Source organism: Zonotrichia albicollis, chromosome 7 (genome assembly GCF_047830755.1).
Source record: "Zonotrichia albicollis isolate bZonAlb1 chromosome 7, bZonAlb1.hap1, whole genome shotgun sequence".
Classification (NCBI taxonomy): domain Eukaryota; kingdom Metazoa; phylum Chordata; class Aves; order Passeriformes; family Passerellidae; genus Zonotrichia; species Zonotrichia albicollis.
Genome location: NC_133825.1, coordinates 37,866,434 through 37,884,950, shown reverse-complemented (window position 1 = coordinate 37,884,950; position 18,517 = coordinate 37,866,434). Strand labels below are relative to the sequence as shown.

At 38.3% G+C, this 18,517-nt stretch overlaps 1 protein-coding gene across 3 annotated transcripts in view; it reads left to right on the top strand.

Moving 5' to 3' along the window:
* Positions 1 to 16,985, top strand: part of SLF2 (SMC5-SMC6 complex localization factor 2) — a 30,623-nt gene extending 13,638 nt beyond the window's left edge. For 2 of the 3 annotated variants that reach the window (XM_074545134.1, XM_074545136.1), the window contains 15 exons: positions 361 to 443; positions 1,418 to 1,528; positions 1,801 to 1,968; positions 3,943 to 4,045; positions 5,423 to 5,498; positions 6,858 to 6,999; positions 7,440 to 7,548; positions 8,160 to 8,333; positions 8,898 to 8,995; positions 9,610 to 9,697; positions 10,189 to 10,314; positions 11,135 to 11,212; positions 12,796 to 12,882; positions 14,261 to 14,329; positions 15,483 to 16,985. In XM_074545134.1, coding sequence (XP_074401235.1) covers positions 361 to 443; positions 1,418 to 1,528; positions 1,801 to 1,968; positions 3,943 to 4,045; positions 5,423 to 5,498; positions 6,858 to 6,999; positions 7,440 to 7,548; positions 8,160 to 8,333; positions 8,898 to 8,995; positions 9,610 to 9,697; positions 10,189 to 10,314; positions 11,135 to 11,212; positions 12,796 to 12,882; positions 14,261 to 14,329; positions 15,483 to 15,515 — 1,545 coding nt within the window. In that variant the 3' untranslated portion in view covers positions 15,516 to 16,985. The remainder of the gene's footprint in view (positions 1 to 360; positions 444 to 1,417; positions 1,529 to 1,800; positions 1,969 to 3,942; positions 4,046 to 5,422; positions 5,499 to 6,857; positions 7,000 to 7,439; positions 7,549 to 8,159; positions 8,334 to 8,897; positions 8,996 to 9,609; positions 9,698 to 10,188; positions 10,315 to 11,134; positions 11,213 to 12,795; positions 12,883 to 14,260; positions 14,330 to 15,482) is intronic. The other variant, XM_074545135.1, reaches the window with a different exon arrangement.
* The last annotated feature ends 1,532 nt before the right edge of the window (positions 16,986 to 18,517 follow it).

Sequence of the window (18,517 nt, the reverse complement as noted above, 5' to 3'; positions counted from 1 at the left end):
TTAGAGATCATTTAACAAACACTGGAATTTTGCCCTCTAGGGACTCTGAAAGTGAAAGAACTGAGTAATTTTTGGAGGTTCTTGTCTCATGCACAAGAATGAGCGTTCCCAGCATCTCAGTGGATGATAATAATGGTAGAGTTGTGAGGTAATAGGCTTCTGATGATAATGCTCGTGTAAAATTGTCAAGGGACTGAGAAACCTAAACTGATAATCATCCTGTTTTGCAGGGTCTCCTTTAGGTTTATATCTGCATGTAAAATATCATTAAAATTAGAAGAGGTTTCTATTTCGATTATTGTCTAATAATGAATTGGTGGCTTATGGTATTTTTTAAATGTCTTGCTATTTTATTTTCAGCTTTCTAAGGCTCCTGTTATAAGCAAGGTGTCCTATGTGAACAGCTTAGATCATCTCTTTGAGGAGAATGAAGAAGATGGAAGGTTTGTTTCTTAAAGCTGGTTTGAAAAATGTGGGATGGTGTTGCAGAAGCTTGGATTTGCCTTGTCTCCCCAGAACTGATGGAGTTTGATTAGCAGCAGGCTGAGCTTTGCCTGCTGATGCCACCAACATACAACTGAATGACAGGACCTACAAGTGTTTCTTAAATGGCAAAAGCTGAATGACAGGCTCTCTTCAAGCAACAAGGAATGATTTGTGCTGCATCTGTTTATCCCTGAAGAGCCAGGCTAAATTTACTGATGCCTTCGTTTTAGGTCACTGAGCCAGCTAGCAGCTGCTGGTCAGGCATGAAATAGAAATATTTATGTAGACTGACTGTAGTAGTTTTTTCAAAGACATTTGCAGCTCAGTATTGGTTGCCAGATTTTGCAGGCTATGGGTGTCTTGAGTAGTTACACAGGTCAGTGAACAGAACTAATGAGTATTCTTACAAGAGATCTTTTGGGTAGGAAGTGAAATGTGGTTTATGTGTTAATGGCAAGTGGTGGTTATGAGTATGTGTTTAACTGCTTATGTGATTAACTGTTTTGATTAAAGAATTTGACCCTGGTAACTATGGGCTTACTGCCAATGGGGTAGCAGATACTCCTGTAACTAATAGTGTTTAACAAATAAAATACTTGTTTGGTGCTTAGAAAAAAGTAAACATTCAGCCACAAGATCAAAAGTTTTGTGTAATTACAAAAACTTTATCAGAGGTTCATTGAGTATTTGTGTCTGACAGACCAGTAATTGATTGATTGGTTGTGTTGTTGGGAATTCGTTAGGTTTTGGGAAAAAATACTTTGTGTCTTGGAATAGCAAGATGCTTGAGTTTTACACAGATGCAATGCTTCACATGGTTTTGCTGTGTGTAAATGGCTCCTGACTCCAGGACTCACATTCAGAGCTTGGGTTTTGTTGCTTGTGCTGTAAATATTAAATGGTGATGTATGCTCTGCTGCTGTTATTTCAGGTTAGAGGAAATAGTGAAGCGGTTACAGGAAGACATAGAAAGAGAGGAAAATGCTTCAAATGGAGAAAAAGAGGACAATGCCAATGGAGATGATCTCCCAGAAGAACACAGGTCCTTGCAACTCCAAAACCAATGAAATATTGATCTTTGCTTTTCTAGCCATTTTTTCCCTTACCTCTCTCTGTTTCCAACAATTGTTAATATGTTTAATGAGAACCATTTTAAAATCTTTGGGGGTTGAGTGGATTTCCTTGGGTGCAGCTGTATTTTAACAATTCAGCTTTCACATAAGACTGATGTGTTCATAATCTACAAATAACTTTCTCAAGCAGGAAATAGCTTCTCAGTGTTTGAATTGATAAAAGCAATTTTGAATTTTACAGGGCCTTTATGAAGAGATTTTCAGTAGCAACTTATGTCATACCTGACAAACACCCTGGAGAAGATTTATTTGATTTATCAGCAGCTGGGAAAATCTTCACTCAACATAACCTTGATTTGAGGAATTTTCACTTTGTCCCTCAAAATCGTATAGAATATCTGCTTGTGAAGTAAGAAGATGCTCTTCACTTTGCTGTGTTTACTTGTACATTTTTCTTGGTTTTTTTAGCAGTTTTAAGGTACTGTTTAATCTTTGCATGCAAATGAGCTCTGTCTTACTAAATAGGCAAGACTGGTTCCCTTTCCCTGGAATTTTCCTTTCTGGGTTAGCTTTACAGAAGAGTAAATTGTAATTTGAAGCTTCCTTCTTTCCTCCTCTGGAATTCTTGAAAAACCTCTTAAATGAGACATGAGGAAAACCAGCTGTTCTGGCCTCTTCCGTATTTCTACCACACTGGGCTGTCGTTGATAACCTTACCACTTTGTGGGAGACAAAAGCAGAAGTGAAATGTTCTAATGAACACAAGCTTAACCATGTGCAGACTGAAAGACCTTTGTGGTTACCTGTTTGTGACCTTCTAGTGTTACATTATGTCTGCTGATGCTGAAAGACTTTTTGTGCTTCCATGCTGGAGGGGCCTGGCACTTGGGGCTCCCTCTGACCAGGATTGCAGAGGGTCAGGATCTCTGACATCTGTTAGATTCAGTCACTGAGCCACTGGTGTGTCTCTGTGTACATAAACAGCTGCTCTGCAACCCACAGGCATTGCTGCTCTATATTTATGGGGCTGTCACACTACAAATAGCTGGACAAATACTTGCCTAATGCCACAAGTGAAAATCCTGAAAATTCCTGGGTATTTAATTTGGTATTTTAATCCAAACATGCACTGGGGGAACTGAGAGAGTTCAGTTACTCTTCAAGGATTTTTATATACATGAGTATGTGTGGTTGTGGGTGTGAAGAGGTGGAGAGTGACTTCTCATCTCTTGAGGAAGTGGTGGTTGTGATACACTCCTTTGGCTTCAGGCCTTTCTATTAATGTTTTGAAGATCACAAGGGTATGAGCTTCAAAAGCATCTTGTAAATCAGTGACTAGAGGAATGAGGATTAAACTGATCATCCCTTGCAGAAGGCAATTATGATTTAATTGCTTATGCATTCAGCCCAGTTGGCAGGGCTGGCACAGACTGGCTGCCCAGTTGGCACAGGGAGGTCTTACCAGTCAGGCAGGTAGAGGGTATATGTGGGAGTTAGGACACAGATCTCTCAACACAGTTACCTGATTTAATAGACAGAGAGAATAGAGGAGACTAAAGAAGGGTGTGGGGGAAACAGGATATCTTTAATTCAGCTGCTTATGATGTCCCTGACTTTCTAATGAAGAATCATAGAGTATCCTGAGTTGGAAGGGACCCACAAGGATGATCAAGTCCAACTCTTAAGGGAGTGCTCCATTTGGGATTTGAACCCATGAAATTGGTGTTACCAGCCCCCTGCTCTGACCAGCTGAGCTCATCCTGGTGACTAAAGCTCCAATAATTCAGTAGTAGCAATGGCACACTTTCTATTATCCCAACAGCTACTGTTTGCACCCCACAAATTTACACAGTGAGATTATGCTGTGGGATTTTAATTGCATTAGTTTGCCCTCCAGACCCTTTATTTAAAAGAGAATTTTAAAAAATTTTGAAAACAATATTTTTTTCTCTCTTATTCTGTTGGTAGAGGTCATTGGATAGTTTAATAGTTTTTTAGTCATTTAATAGTCTCATTGAGCATAGCAGGCTGTCTGTATAGTCAGGCATAGTGGTTCATAGTACAATAGTGTAAATCAATGTTTGTTTGAAACTATTATTCCCTAATAATGCAGATGTTTCCAGACTGTATAGTATGGCTTTATAGAGAGAAAGATAGTTGTTCTAAAGGACATTTGTAAAGTTGATTGCTATTAAAAATCAAGGCTTGATTACTATGACATTTCATATAACTAATAGCATAACACCTGTTTTGCATATTCAGATCTTTCTTTGCTGTTGATGATGATCTGAGTGATGAGGAAGTTCTTATGTTTTTGTGAAAGTGATGATGCAACCACTAATCAATTTTTATCCTCTTCCTTGCTCCTGTTTTTCTCTTACAGTTCTAGTATATCACAGCAGCTTTTTTTAGTCGTTAATGGCATTCTAAGTTCTGCTTACCATGATACACAGTGTCCCGTTACAATTCTGAAGTGGCTGTTCCAGGTAAGTCTGTGCCATTCATGCAGTTATCATAACTCTGTGCATGTGCAATGTTCTTCCTGGAAGCCAGTTGAAGAACTTTGTGAATCTGTTCCATTAACAGCTTTTAAATCAGATATTATTTTCTCTCCTGGGTTCTGATTTGTTCTTCCATCTGGAGTACTTTGATTGTCACTAGGGGTGAAACAATTGAGAGCCTTTTCTTCACACTCTGAGTGAATGCAAAGCTACATGTCCATGTTCATATATGCTACTGCATTGAAAAAGGACACAGTAAATGAGGGAAGGTGCTGTGGGCCACACCATGAGCAAATGCTAATCTTATTTCCTTTCACTCTTAGAAAAACAATACATGCTGCAGTATGCAAAAGTACAGGAATACCATTTTCTACATATATAATCTTCTAAATCATCAGTGATACCAGCATTGTCAGAAAATTTTCATTTGGAAAAGGTACCTTATGGCTCAGGAAGAAGCCTGGAGTCATTTTCAAAGGAAATGTGGTGACTCTCTCTTTTTAAGATAGCTGTGTCAGTCTCTGAATCACCAGGAATTTACACAGTGCTGTTACTCACAAAAATGCCTCCCTCCAGTCTCCATTCTGTTATTAATTGCCACATTCTAACTGCACCTGAAACAAAAAAGAAATCTGGACCACCTGGGATATTGCAGCTTCAGTCTGTTGACTGACTTTCTACATTTGCCAAAAGCAAAACATTCTGCTTTTCCATGTCCTTCCCTCCAGCCAGTTAAAAAATTGCTTTCCTCCTTTCTGTGAGCTCTGGTGTTCCACTAATAAGGAAGAAGTGTGAGCCAATTGAGATCACTTGCAGAGCAGGAAACTGTCCAGCACCTGGGGGAGAAAAAGAAGTTTTTGTTGGGCCAGTGAAGTGCTCCAGGAAATCTGAACTGTGTTTCAGAGTCATGCTTTTGTGGTTAAGAGTTATGTGAAAAACTGAGAATTCATTGTTTGGGTTTAGAATTGCGTATGTCCAACTTGTCTGTGACTGGAAAGGGGTGTAGTTAACTCTGTTGCCTTCACTCCTGCTCAGGGAGCTCAGTTTGATCACAGATACAAATGGGCTCCAAGGGGGTGTGTGATACTTTCTATTCTCTTAACCCTCAGAACTTGTTTATAAACCAACGTGAGGTTACAGCATTCTGATACTGTAAATAATTAATTTTTGATTCTTCCTTTAGAGGCTTTGGGGTTAGGTTTTTTGTTTGTTTGTTTTTTAATCTGTAACTCATTTTACTCTACTGGGAAGTTTGGTGTTGTTTTTGTTCTCGTTTGATGTGGGTTTTTTTTTTTTCTAATTAAAAGAAAACTGATGCCATCATGCAGCTTGGTTTTTGATGCATAGCTTCTGTGTTCACAGATGATGTCTATTCATCCTGACCATTGTGTTTCCACCAAGATCTTGGACAGATTGATGGAGTTATCACTAAAAAACTGTAAGCATTTGAAGGATGGAAAACTGACCACCTGAGTGAATGCACTTCTCCTCTCATCAGCTTAGAAAAGTGTTAGTGAGGAAGTAAAAAGCACTAATTCTGTTGGGTGATTTTGGCTTGAATTTAGGCTCTAGGTTTACTAATGTAATGCAGAAATTACATTAGTAATGTAATTTCTACATTACTAATGGTGTTAATTAATTAATATTAATTAATATTAATATTAATTAATAAGGTGGGGGCTGACCTTCACTGAGTGTGTGCAACCTGTATCACAGTAAATGGTCCTGGCACATACCTCCAAAGTAGTGCATCCAGTACAGAGCCTTTTAAACTCGCTCCTGGTGTTTCACAAATGGAATAAACCTGAAGAGAAGCTCAGTCTGCTCAAAAGTTTACCCTCCTTTCCATCTTTTACTTTGGATGATGCAGACATTTGTAGCTTAAGGATTACAAGATGTTTTTCACATTGTCATTCCCAGTATGTAGCACTTCATGATTTCTTTTCCAGATAAATGACAAAAATTAAGTGAATCATACACCTGCACAGAAACACTTTGAAGGATCTGCTTCAGCCCACAGTGCTTCTAATGTCTTCTGTGTTTTGTCTTCTTCCTTTGTCTGTACTCAAATATTTCTCCACTACCATTTCCTTTGTATGTTCCCCATGTCTTCATTCAGATCCATCAAAAGTGATATTCATTTAAGACTACCAGTTGACATTGTTAAAGTAATGTGGTTCTCTTGAAGTATTTGCTCAGGCCTGTCCTGTATTTTAATTCTTGTTTGAAATCAGAGCTGGTATCAGAGGCAATGTAGCCTCCTTTATTTTATGCCTTGCTGGCATTAGGCTTGATTTTTTGTTCTTGAATGAACAATTCAAGATAATGAATGAGCATTCAAATAATTAAGGCTAGGAGTTCCTTGTTTATCACTTCTGTTCCAGAAGCCTTGCCTGTTTTCAAATCTTACTTAGCTTCTCTTCTAGTCCCACTGTGATAACACCTTCACCTTTGCCTGTACAAATTACAGGCAGTAATTTGTGTTCTTAGACAAAAATATTGCTTTGTTGCTTGTTATGGTGTTTGTGATGAAAGAGAACTATGACAGAAAATGGGTGGAACTTGAAAGCAATTGACCTGTTATGTAGGCAAGATGTGTCCCTAGTGTAAGATACTGTATTAGACTTTTTTCCTCCCTCCTTGTTCTGAAAATAAGCTTACTGTTTAATGTACTGACTCCTCTGGGATGAGAGCTGGTAAAATTGATGCAAACTGCTAAGCTTATTTGTTTCCCTTAAAAGGAACTAATGCTAAGAACTAAATTTAAACTATTCTATTCCATGTCTTGTATTTGTAGCTTCCATCAGTGATGAGCAGCTTAAACCATGGATTCCTTCAATAGCTGATATATCAACTGTTTTTGTCAATATGGGTGTTGGGTTCAGATCTCTCTTTCCATTGCAACATCTTCAACCCCCCTTCAATGAGCATGATATTTTGTAAGTGTTTTCCTTTTGATTTTTTTTCCTAGATACTGTGAAAACAAGTTTTTTTTTTTTCTCAGAATCTAGAATCAGAAGTTTCTTCTTTATTTCCTTTCCCATACTCTATAAGTTCTTGGCTCAGCTCTTAGTGAGAATAAATAACTCTGGAATTCAAACAATGCCTTCTAGGTAAGGATTCAGCAAACCAGAATATTGTCCTTGTCCTGCATCTTCCTAGTGAGGGTTAGCAGGAATACTGGCTAAATAGCTGGGCAAAGTAATTGGCTACAAGTGGAGTTAGATGTGTGTGTTGGGTGCTCTGGAACTGAGGAGTACTTGGATTTGGAGGCATTTTGATACATGCAGGATTTTTTTTTCCTTCAGTTTGATGTCAATAAACCTTTGTTGCCTTTTGAATTGTTCATTTTTTGCTCAGATTGTCTTTCTTCTATTAGAAGTCAGGTGCAAGAATCAGCGAGTCAACAGCAGCCAAGAGGAAATGAAGCCACTGCCAGTCCAGTGTTCCCCAATCTACTTGAAAACAATTTAATTAATGTGATTAAGGTGAGAAAACTCCAAGGTTTTTGTGGGTTGGGTTTCTTTTTTGTGTGTGTGTTTATTTTTGGGAGGGAGGGATAGGGTTTGCAATCTAGTCGTGAGCATGTGTTTGAGTAGATGCTCTCCTGAGACTTCAGCTTCACAGAAGAATTTATTGCAGGCATTTTGCAAGCTTCAGTTTCTTGTCTTCCATTGGCTTCACTCCCAACTGCAGAGTTTTTCTGCTTCCCTTATACAGCTGTGGCACTTTATAGAATATGTTGGCTCCCTCACATAGAAGAAACTATCCACTCAGTATTACTGAAGTATTTAGACAATATTTTGGCCTTTCCTTCAATTAAAGGAGGATTATCTATGTAGCAAAGAAAGATCTTTCCTGCTGCAGTAGTATCTGGGCGATATTGCCATTGCTCAAAAAAATGAGTCTCCAGCAGTTATTTTAATAAAAGGGTGGTGTTACTGGGAGAGAGGGACATGTTAGTAGTAGACAAGTGTTGCCAAAACAGTACATCATTTGAGGTACATTTTACTGTGAGTGTGGAAAACTTAAGTTCTCATCATGCTTCAAAATAAGCTAAAATAATTCTATATTTTAATGCTTTGTATTTCTTTTAAAGTTTCTAGTTTTCTGTACATCAGTAATTCACGATGGATATACTGACCAAGAAATATGGCTGTTGCTTATATTGCTATTTAAAATAAGCTTGGAGAAACAGTTAAAACCTTTTCTGACAGATTTTCAGTGCCTTTTTTTCAACCTTCTGATGAATATAAAAGACTCGGATACAAAGGTAACGTCATCAATTTATTGTACTCGATTTGTGAAACTGCAATTTCTGTTTGAAGTTTTCTTTTTTTCTTTTTTGATGTATCAGAAAAGTACTGGCTGAAGATGTAATACAGAATTTTCAATAATAGTACAAATAATAATATGAAAAATTCAAAGCTTTGTGTTTGTGTGAGATTTAGGAAGTGGGTGGGTGGGTACACTGAGAGGGTTTTTGTTGCATGACATTGAGTTGCCTGTCCTCTTCTACAAGTTTGTTTATCTTAAAATTATGTGTGCTAAAATAGCTGTATGTTTAAAATGGCAGTCTGAAAGAGTGAAGAAATTATTGCACTATGCTGGTAAGCTGTCATTAAAAACATTCTGATCTCAACTACCCTGCTTTGTTGTATTTAGCAGACTCACCTGCTGGTGCAGCACAGACATTTCTATGTACGTCATCTCTTGTTAGCTCGGTTCCTTTTATCAAACATGCCGCCCGTGTTTCTGGGGAGTAGGCGTGTGCTCCTTTGCAAATAAAGCAAGCAGCCCTTCTTCAGTTTCAGGATGTTTTGTTGTTCTTTTGAAGATGCCTGAGCTGTGCCTGTCAGTGAGTGAGCTCTCCAGCAATCCCCACAACCTCCTGTGGCTGGTTCAGCTGGTGCCCAGCTGGATCGCGCGCGGACGGTAAGGACGCTGTCGTGTCAGAAATGCATACATCATTCACACTTAAAAAACAAAAGGGATTTGTTTTCTCATATGTTACAGATGTATGGTGTGCATGTACACCTTCCTGATCACCTCTGCTGTGAAAAAGGGTTGTTAAATCCTTTATGTGGTTTCTGGGCTGTGGTCCAGTGTACCTGTCCTTGGTACACTGTAGCAAAGGAAGGCTTAACTTCAGGTTCTGACATCCATCACTGTAATTGTTGTCCGAGTGACCAAAATTGAAATTTTCTTTGGGTGATTCATGTCTGCTTCTAAGCATTATTCTGAGTATCTTTGAAATTAATAAACTGTAATGTAAGTGAGTGAGCAGAATTAGTTAGGTCATTACCTTCAGGCTTGGAGACAAGAATCTATCATTGTTTACTTGTGCAGAAGCTGAGCTGCAATGAGATTAAGGATACTTCTGTTTTACTAGCTAACTTACTGGTTTATATTGCACCTATATTCAGAAAATCCAGTTTAATATTTGCAAGCAAGTTTATGTCTGAGGAAGACAGGCATAGCCTCACATACTTTGTAGAAACTGTGGGTTTAAAACATTTTAATGGAAATAATTTTTAATTGTTTTCCAGGGAAGTAAAAAGGCACCTTAGCCTAGTGATAATTGCAAAATTTCTTCATAAGAAGCATGTAGAAATACCTCATGACAGTGACAAGCAGGTACTGCTTATATGTATTGTCTTTGTAGAATTTGAAAGTTCAGAAAACATTAATATTGTATGCTTGTGTTTTATGTTTTAATATTGTAAGCCTGTTTTCAAGAACTTTGCCAAATGACCAATTAATAATTTTCTGTTTAGATTAGTGTTAAAAGTGCATTTGCACATGTGTGTAATCTGCATGTTCTGCAGCTTGTGCTTGCTTATATGCCTAGACATTAGTTTTAGTCATTGGAAAGTCTACACTTCTTTGAGTCTTCCTTTTATAATCATGTGGAGACACTGTTTTCATAGGTTTGATCTTTTATTGAGAAAGTGTACAAACACTGAAGTCTGTGAATAGCCAAAAGTTACTCAAAGCATGAAAACTTCTTTTTTAAAAATCCCTTTTCTGTTCCTGTTCCAATGGATAAGTAATATTGTAGGGGCACTCAGTTTCCAATTTTGTGTTGTTAGTAAGTCGGTCCAATTTGTTAATGCTTGTATCTGTAGATGTTTCTTCTGTGTCAGTTTCTGGTGCGCATGAAACCTTCTTATCTACTGAGGAAGATGAGAGAGATGAGAAAAGGGCAGAAGGAGCTTAAAGATGATGAAGTTCATGCAGAACTAGAACATGAGGTATATAGCCAAGTGCTTTTTTGCTTTTGTTTTTTATGCATCTTTTTAATATTTTATGTATAATATTATATATTATAATACTATTTGGGGAATATTTCTTTTGCTTTTTAACAGTTCTCTATGTGGAACTGTAAATACACTGTTTAGTTACTGTTCATCTTTAAACTGTTATTAATTTTGGTTATAGCCATGGGGGAAGGAAAGGACTATGTGGTGGAGGAACCTGTATTGGGTTGTTTTGCAAACAGGGAAATGGTGAGATTTTCTGAAGTCACAGGGAAGTGTTGAGTCTCTCATTCTGTAATCAGAGGACAATCTTCCCTCCCTTCTGATGTCATCAGTGAAAACTGTTCAGTGCTGATCCAAAACTTCGGGTTTCAGAAAATATTTGTGAATATTTTATTAGTATCTTCTCTCAAACAAGTGTTAAAAAGGTTTAGTATTTCCATCCATCCAAAAATTGAATATTGGTTTGGTTATTTAAGTGGTTGTCATGGAATCTCTCAGCAAGTGTTTTGATCTGGGGGTAGATGAAGGGAAAATAAAGCCAACTGCTGAATTTAATTTTCAGTTAGTAAAACCACATTTTTATGGATTGCTTAGGTTATTTAAACCAGTATAATAATACTGGTTTAAAATGTTTGTCATATGTGAATATACTGTTTCAAATTAGTTATTTAGGCAGATATGTTGATATACTTGTCCATTGGCCTGGCTGTTGGAGGATTCATTCCAGAAAGCAGAGATGGTTCCATGTCTAGATGTGAAGAGTTAAAATAATGGTGCTTTCACTGCTAAAGGTCTTTTGATTTCTCTCCAGGTATACTACCTGATCTATGTCCTCCTGCATCTAGTCAGTGAAGCCAGTTTCCTTGATGTTGTAAATTCTAGTCAAAGGGTAAGTATCTGTAGTGGCTAGACCTTTAGATTTTAAAATGTTGTTTATCATGCACATTTAGTGTGTTTTGGTAAGAGCTATCACGTGATGGAAGATCACCAGTGCATAAGAGCACTGGGGAAAACTTTTGTTCTGGGCAAGGTAAATGCAGAAGAACTTCTGTGTGTTTACTACAGAGAACACTCTTCTGTGTTTCTGTGAATGCAGCTACCTCCAGACATCAGGCTGTGGAAGAGCAGGCATTTGTTGTGGTAATCTTTCTTAGAAGGTATCTGGAGGTAAACTTAACACAGAAATTCTAAGTCAAATGATTCTGTCAGCTTTGGAAGTCAGTTTGAAATTTTTCAGTCTAGGAGAAAATGACTTCAGAGATATCCAGTAAAACGTTTTCAGGCACATTTCAGTTTCCTGTGCTGGAGTGCAGCAAGTGAAAGCAGGACTGTAGCTCTGCTCTGTAGTGGTAGTTCCTTTTTGCCATGTGATGTGAACATCTGAGTAATTCTGTCTGCTTAGCCTTTCAGTATTTCTATTCAGATTTCTGTGATCATTTGCTGGGAGTTGCTTGCTGCAAGGTGTCTGTGTAAACCTTCTGCCCTATAGAATCACTCTTGGCTTTTAAGAAATCTGTCACAGGAACTGTTGAGAGACATAAACCAGTAATGTTTGGCTACATTTGGATGCTTAGGTGTCTCAGTATTACTTAGATTTGTGGAGAACTTGATGTTTTCAATTATTTTTTTAATGTCTCAATTTCTTAAGGAAGAAAAACTTTCTAATTCACTGACCTATTAGCCATCAAGTGGCAAGAGAGGTATGGCTGAATATTGTGCAGGCTGAACTTGTGCAAAATCAATCTTAACTATTTCATTTCTGCCCCTCTTCCAGTTAGAGAGGATAAATTGTGGTGGCCTTGAGACACCAGCAAATGTTTATAAATAGAATTTCAGCGTGGCTCACCTGTTCTGCAGAGTGGAGCCTCTTGGCAGCTGTTCAGTGAGAGATTGAAAACAGGAATTTTATGAAGAAATTAACAGAATGTGAAAGACCTTGGGAGTCATTATCAAGAGATCCTGAAGTGCAAAACTGCTTTATTAAAGTAATCAGAAATTTAGAGAAAATAAAAGATCAGCGCATAAAACCTTGGATATATTTTACCTGCTCAGCCAATTCCTACAAAAGAAATTACCTGAGTCATCATTACTGAAAAGGTTATTTTCAGCTATTGTAGCTTCAGAATTTTTTTTGCTGATAAAAGATATGAATGGCACTGCACTGTTTTTGCTATTTTGGAGGCAGAAAGGATTTGAAAATTAGTTAGAAGGAACTTTAGAATTTGTGTTGTATAGCTCTGCTATACTTTGAAGCTGCTTTTAAAAACTCTTAGACCTGCTTTACCAGGAGGATACAACAGATAGAGGATCTTGCAATGTGACCTTGTTTTCTTTCTTTTCCCTTTCTTAACTATGTATTTCTGAGAAAAATTCAAACTGAAGCATGTAATTTTTAAATTGATATAATATTTAAATAAAGCCTGTAGTTTTGACATGGAGGATTAATAACTGTACACTTCTGTCTTTATTTAGCAACACTTAATAAAGCTTTGTCGTGCCTTGGTTAAGCACGTGAAAGGTGATATTAGGGAAGATGCAAGAATGTTTTATCGGTCTAAGGTAAGATGCAGAACTTGATTTTGTGTTTTGTTTTAGTTTTGGGGTGGTTTTTTGTGTTTGTGGTGCATGTTGTTCCCTCATCTCATCCCTAGATTTTCTAGGAGTCCCTCATGGGCCTGGGGATTTTTCCTCTTTTTTTCTATCTGCAACATGTCTTTGCGTGGGAATAAATACATGCCCATTTTAATTCACTGAAAATCCTCCTAATGCTTACAGTGGGACTCTTAGCAGCTCTGAAATGTGGCTGGTCATCCCTTTAGCCAGGCATCTCCACGTTTAGGCCCACAGAGTTGCTCTGTTTCTCTTTGTGGCAGTCACTGGTAGCTGACTCCAGTTGTAAGAGCAGAGCCTACCTGCAGGGCAGGTACAGAGCACTGAGAAAGTTGCCTGTCTTGCACGAGTCTCCATTTTATTTTTCAAATAAATGAATTGATTAAAAGTGCTTTGGATTTAAGCCAGCTGTATGTGATGTAGCATCAAGCTCGGACAGCTGCCTTTTGTTTGCTTTGTCTGTGAGCCTTACATCTGATAGTCCTAATTTTCTGACCTTCAGGCTTTGCATGCTACAAACCAAGTCAGCTCAGTGAAAAAAGTCACCAGCCCCAGCTTTGAAAAGCCTTGGCTTCTTCAGCTTTAAATCAGACATTTGCAGTTGTGTGCTTCCTTACCTCTCAAAAACATTCTTCTTTTCTTACTCAGATTAGTGGAGCATGGATCCTTTTAACAAGTTAATTACTCTTGCCTTGGAGTGTTGTATCACTGGTTGCTTCCACTTGTGTTTCTATTTGTCTTTGCACTGAGAGGGGAAAATCTTACTCTGGTTTCTCCATTGCTTCGTTTGTGTAATACTGCAGTAACTTCTAGAGGATGCCACTGTGCTGGGTTTTAACACAGCAGATGAAGCAAATCTCAGTGTGAATGGCTTGGATTAAACACCTGCTTGTGCTTGGTTATGAAAAAGCACAGTTTATGTACAAGGAATTTTGTTTCAGAAGCAGCCAGTGCTGCATTGTTGGCTTTTGTGGCTGCAGTTGCACCTGCTCTAGGTACAATCAGACTTGTGACAAACCTGATTTCCCAGGGATGAGGTGGTGTTTGGAGGGCAGAGGTTTGCATGGTGATTCCAAACATTCAACCTGAGGAGTCATGTGCCTCTAATAGTTGTGAAGTGCATGACTTTCAATTCAGAGTAATGAGTTACAGGGACCTGAAGTTGAGATGATGATACTTCCTGACAATAAAATTGTTCCTTTCCAGTGTAAACCTTGTATGTTGGGTTATCTGTTTATTTTTGAGTTTGGAGCTGTGAGGGGGAGCACAGGGTATGATTTTGTCATTTTTAACAAAAATGGCTAAATGATTCAGTGTGAATTTGCAGGTAAGCTGCTTGGCTGCCAGGATATTTGAGAAATGGCAGTACGTGATACAAACCACTCGGCGTATTCAGGTACTGTAATGAAACTTCTCTTCCCTCATTGCAGGGTGTATTTAACTCTGTTTTTAGCACTTGAAAATGGCAAATCCTTTCAAGAGATTTTCTTTTCCTATATGAATGGCATGGCTGTGGAATACACTTAGGTGTATTAGAATGGATTTGAATTAAAATTCTTACTTGGCTGGCTTCAATAAAAGCAGGATCTCCTCTCCATTGTTAAAAGCTCTGTTTTTGTAAAGGCGTGTGTAATACACTGAAATCCCAGTCCTGAGTCGAGTCACTGGGCCTGTCTCTGATTACAGCTATTAGCAGATGCTTCCAAAAGGAAATTGGGGCAGGAATGCAGTGAGGCACATCCTGCTGTGGTCTGGCACCATGTGGCTTTAAGACTTCTCGAGTCCAAGGCTTTATTCACATATGTTAAGGTCTCTCAACAACTCTTCCCCCTTCAAATGTGTCAAATTTCATGGCATGATGAGGCAAAGCCTCTCATGTTTGTAAAAGTATGCAGTAGTAAATAATGCCTTGCTAAGTCTCAGAAATATTTGCCTTTGTGACATCTAGCTGGCCTTTGTAGAATAGGTGGATAATTCCTGCTGATACACAAAGTTCAGAGCTCCTTCTTCCAGCCATGGCTTGCAAGGGTTCAGTTGTAATGTGTTCAGACCACCTGTGTGAGTCCTGTCTTGGAACATAAAGCAATCTCCTGGAAAAGCTTAGCTTTCCAGTACTGCAGAGTATCATTTATATAAAATTTAAATTATACATTATGCCTAGTATTGATTCCAGTTAAAAACTGTCATTAACCATTAGTAAGGACTATTGATTCCTCCCAACAATGTGCAGAAAAAGAAGTTCTGTGTAGTGTGTGTGATATTTTATGTTCTGAGCACTCCAGAGCAAGAAGTGACACATGTAACACATGGCTACAGAATCTGCTTAGAAATTAATGAAAGTTGGTAACGAGGTGGCTCTTTCAGTATTGTTTTTTTGGAGGTATTTGGGGTTGCTTCATGTATGGGAAACTGACAAGTGTTTCAGAATAAAATTCCAGGGACTTTGTCCAGCACATTGTGGTGCTCCCAAGCTAAGCACTTGCCTACTCTACTAATTTCTTCTGACACTGAATTTCTGACTTGTATACTAATTTGTTTTTATTCTCTAGGGAAAACTGCATGACTTCTGGATGCCAGATTAATGAAATCTTGCCTAGTTAAGGGAAAATAGCAGAAACTGAAGTCAATGAATGAATGGAGCTTCACCTTGTTTGGAACAGAAGAAATCAGTCACCTGAGTAAGAACTTGAGCTTGATTCAGACAAGCTCTAGACACATGAGAATCTGATTTGACCAACATTGTTTTTTACTACAAATACTCTACTTCTGAAAAATTGAAGTGGATCAACTGAAAAAAACACAGCTGTTCCTATAGCCCTATCAGAACTGGCTAGAAATACTTTACTATATTGAAAGCTGAGGGAAATTTTCTTGTTTCCCTTGTTAATCACAAGACCTATTTGATAACAGTAAGTATTTATTTTTTTGCCAGCACATACCTGCAAGCATTGTTTAGGTTAGCTGAGAAAGAACTACCCTGTGACATGAAGTCTGAGTTCAGGAGGAGTGTTAGACCTCCCCTGTTGTGAGCAGGTGAGGAAGTGGTTCAGATGTGGGCTGAATCATGGTAATCTGTAAAGCAGAATTGGTGTCAACATCCAGTGTCTCTTAGAAATACAAAATACAGCAGTTGCACCTTCTTTAAATGGAGAATAAAATATCATCTCAGTGGAGATTAGAGAACAGCATTTGGCTCACCTTTGTAAGACTGTGAAAGCCATATGATGACTGAATTCCTTGGTGTGAAGTCCTGCTGCACAGACAATATGTGCTCAAAGGTCCAGGAGCTGTTTATGAAATCAGCAGAGGAAGGTGTGATCTCCTTTTGTGCTCTCTGTACAAATTTTATCAATTAAATCTTACACTGTGGTTTGTCTGTGGAATGGATGTAATAGGAAGAAAAAGTTCAGTTATTGGGTAGAAATACCAATGGGGATTCCCATAATAAGAGATTTTTAATAACATGTGTATTTTAGAATACTGTTTTAATTCTTGTAGATTACTCTGTCTTGTATGGAATTCTGTATGATAAGAATGTAAAATAAGGCTTAAAAAACCTGCCAACTACAAGACCTTCAAATTTAATTGTGTATTACATATAAAAGAACTGGTATAGAATGGACACATCTTAGATTTGCAAATTCCTACTAAGTGTTATTTTATTTCAAGTGTTACACTGCTGTATCAATGTCATCTTTTGCTCTTTGATAGCTCATCTGCCTTCCCTCTCATAACAGTTGCTTACTTTGTTGAATATATTGTATGTCATTTTACTGATGTTTTTATTTTTTTCACTAATATTGTATAAAGGTAAAAAAATGTGGAATGTTTACTGTATTTAATGTGTATATATTTTCTTAAGGTGTAAAGTTGACATTGCTGGCCTGTATATTTTGGAGACAAAAAGGGGAGGAATTTAGATGAACAGCTTTTGTACTGCAGTTCAAAGCATGTTGAAACTGCTGAGGGTTTTTCCACACAAAATAGGCACTTTTGATATTTACTTTCATTTAACAGAACAATAAAAAAATAAAACCAGACACTCCTTTCTAGTTAAATGTCCCCAGAGAAAGTGGGCTCTGTTTCACAAAAAAACAAATGGCCACAGGTCCTATTTTATTCTTATGGCACATATTACAATTCTTGGTTTCACAGCTGATTAGCTCATTGTAGATGGAGACAGTCTTGAAATCATTCTCTGCTCAGCCACTCCTGTGTTTTCATGCTTAATGCCTGTTCCAGCACTTTCCCTCTTCCCCCACTCCTGCTTGGTCTGGATTTCTCTTCCATCTGTTCTGTAGCTGAGCAGTAATTCCTCAAGAGCTGAGGTCTAGGTGTGAGTTAAATTGGTGCTCATCAGAATGCTTACAGAGATGATTCCCAAGCATCACTACAGGGTCTTTACAAGAGGGTCCTGGCAGTGAAATAGCAAACCTGCTGCCCTTGTGTTTTGCCAACTCATTTGCTGTTCCTCAGCCAGGACTTACATGCATTGGAAAAGGCTGTTTCCTTTTCCTGCAAAAGGTTGTTGCACACTAAAAGTCTTAACTGCTTTGGATGTCTTCAGAGAAGCATTTTACACTTGAGGTCTATCTTTTGATACTGGCTTGGCTATATTAAGAGCCCAATTATCACATTTCATGTGGAAGTAGGTGCACTTTATTGCAGTAATAACAGGAAAAAAATTAAAGTCTGGTTGTAAAATATATGTTTGTAGCTCCTTGCCTTTTCTTTTTTCTTTAATTTTCTGACAAGCCTCTCTATGGCTTAAAATAACCCAAACACTTCTGGTTTTAAAGTTGAAGAAACCTGGCAGTGAAACTATTTGTGCATCTCATATTCCATAACTGTTCCTGTTATGGAACTTGGTAATGGATAGGGATTTCAGAAGTGATTAATGATATGCAGGTAGGTCTGGCTGAAGGTCAGTAGGACATTTCATTGATGCAGCAGCTGCAGGAACTCTCTGAAGTCCCCAAGATAATGATTTAATTGAGGATGTCTTTGGGAAAAGCAGGTGACTGGAATATTTGAAGTGTGTTGTTGTTATTGGTGGAGGATCTGGTTAGATTGCTGCAAAGGCATTTTAGAGGTAGGATTTCAGTGTGGAAAAAGACTTAATACTGAGGGTTCGTTCACATATGGGAAACTGGCAAGTGTTTCAGAATAAAATTGCTGTGCTGGTTTGTGTCCATGAGAGGTGTCTGTGCTCAGCACTGCCCAGGACCAGTCCTGGGGGCAACATTTGGGCACAGGGGCTGCAACAGACTCTGCTGCTGTGGAGATTCAGGCAAGTACTTCCAGGTAGCTGGGTTCCTCTGCCCATCCTGTCATTAGCAGGAATACTGGAGCTCCAGTACTAATACTGGTGTTCTGTTTGTTTTCATTCCCAGGGGAGCTGTATGTGTAGCACAGTATCCCTGGCTTGGGGTTTGTGTTTTGTTGATTTGTCTTCCGTTGGTTTGTGGTGGTTGTGACTTTTTGTTTTACTGAGAAGGGCAAATCAGAAAGGTTTCTGCTGGAGATGACCCTCCTAATTTTTCTGGGGTCCTATTCCTTGGGTTTGTGAGCTTCTGGAAAGCTG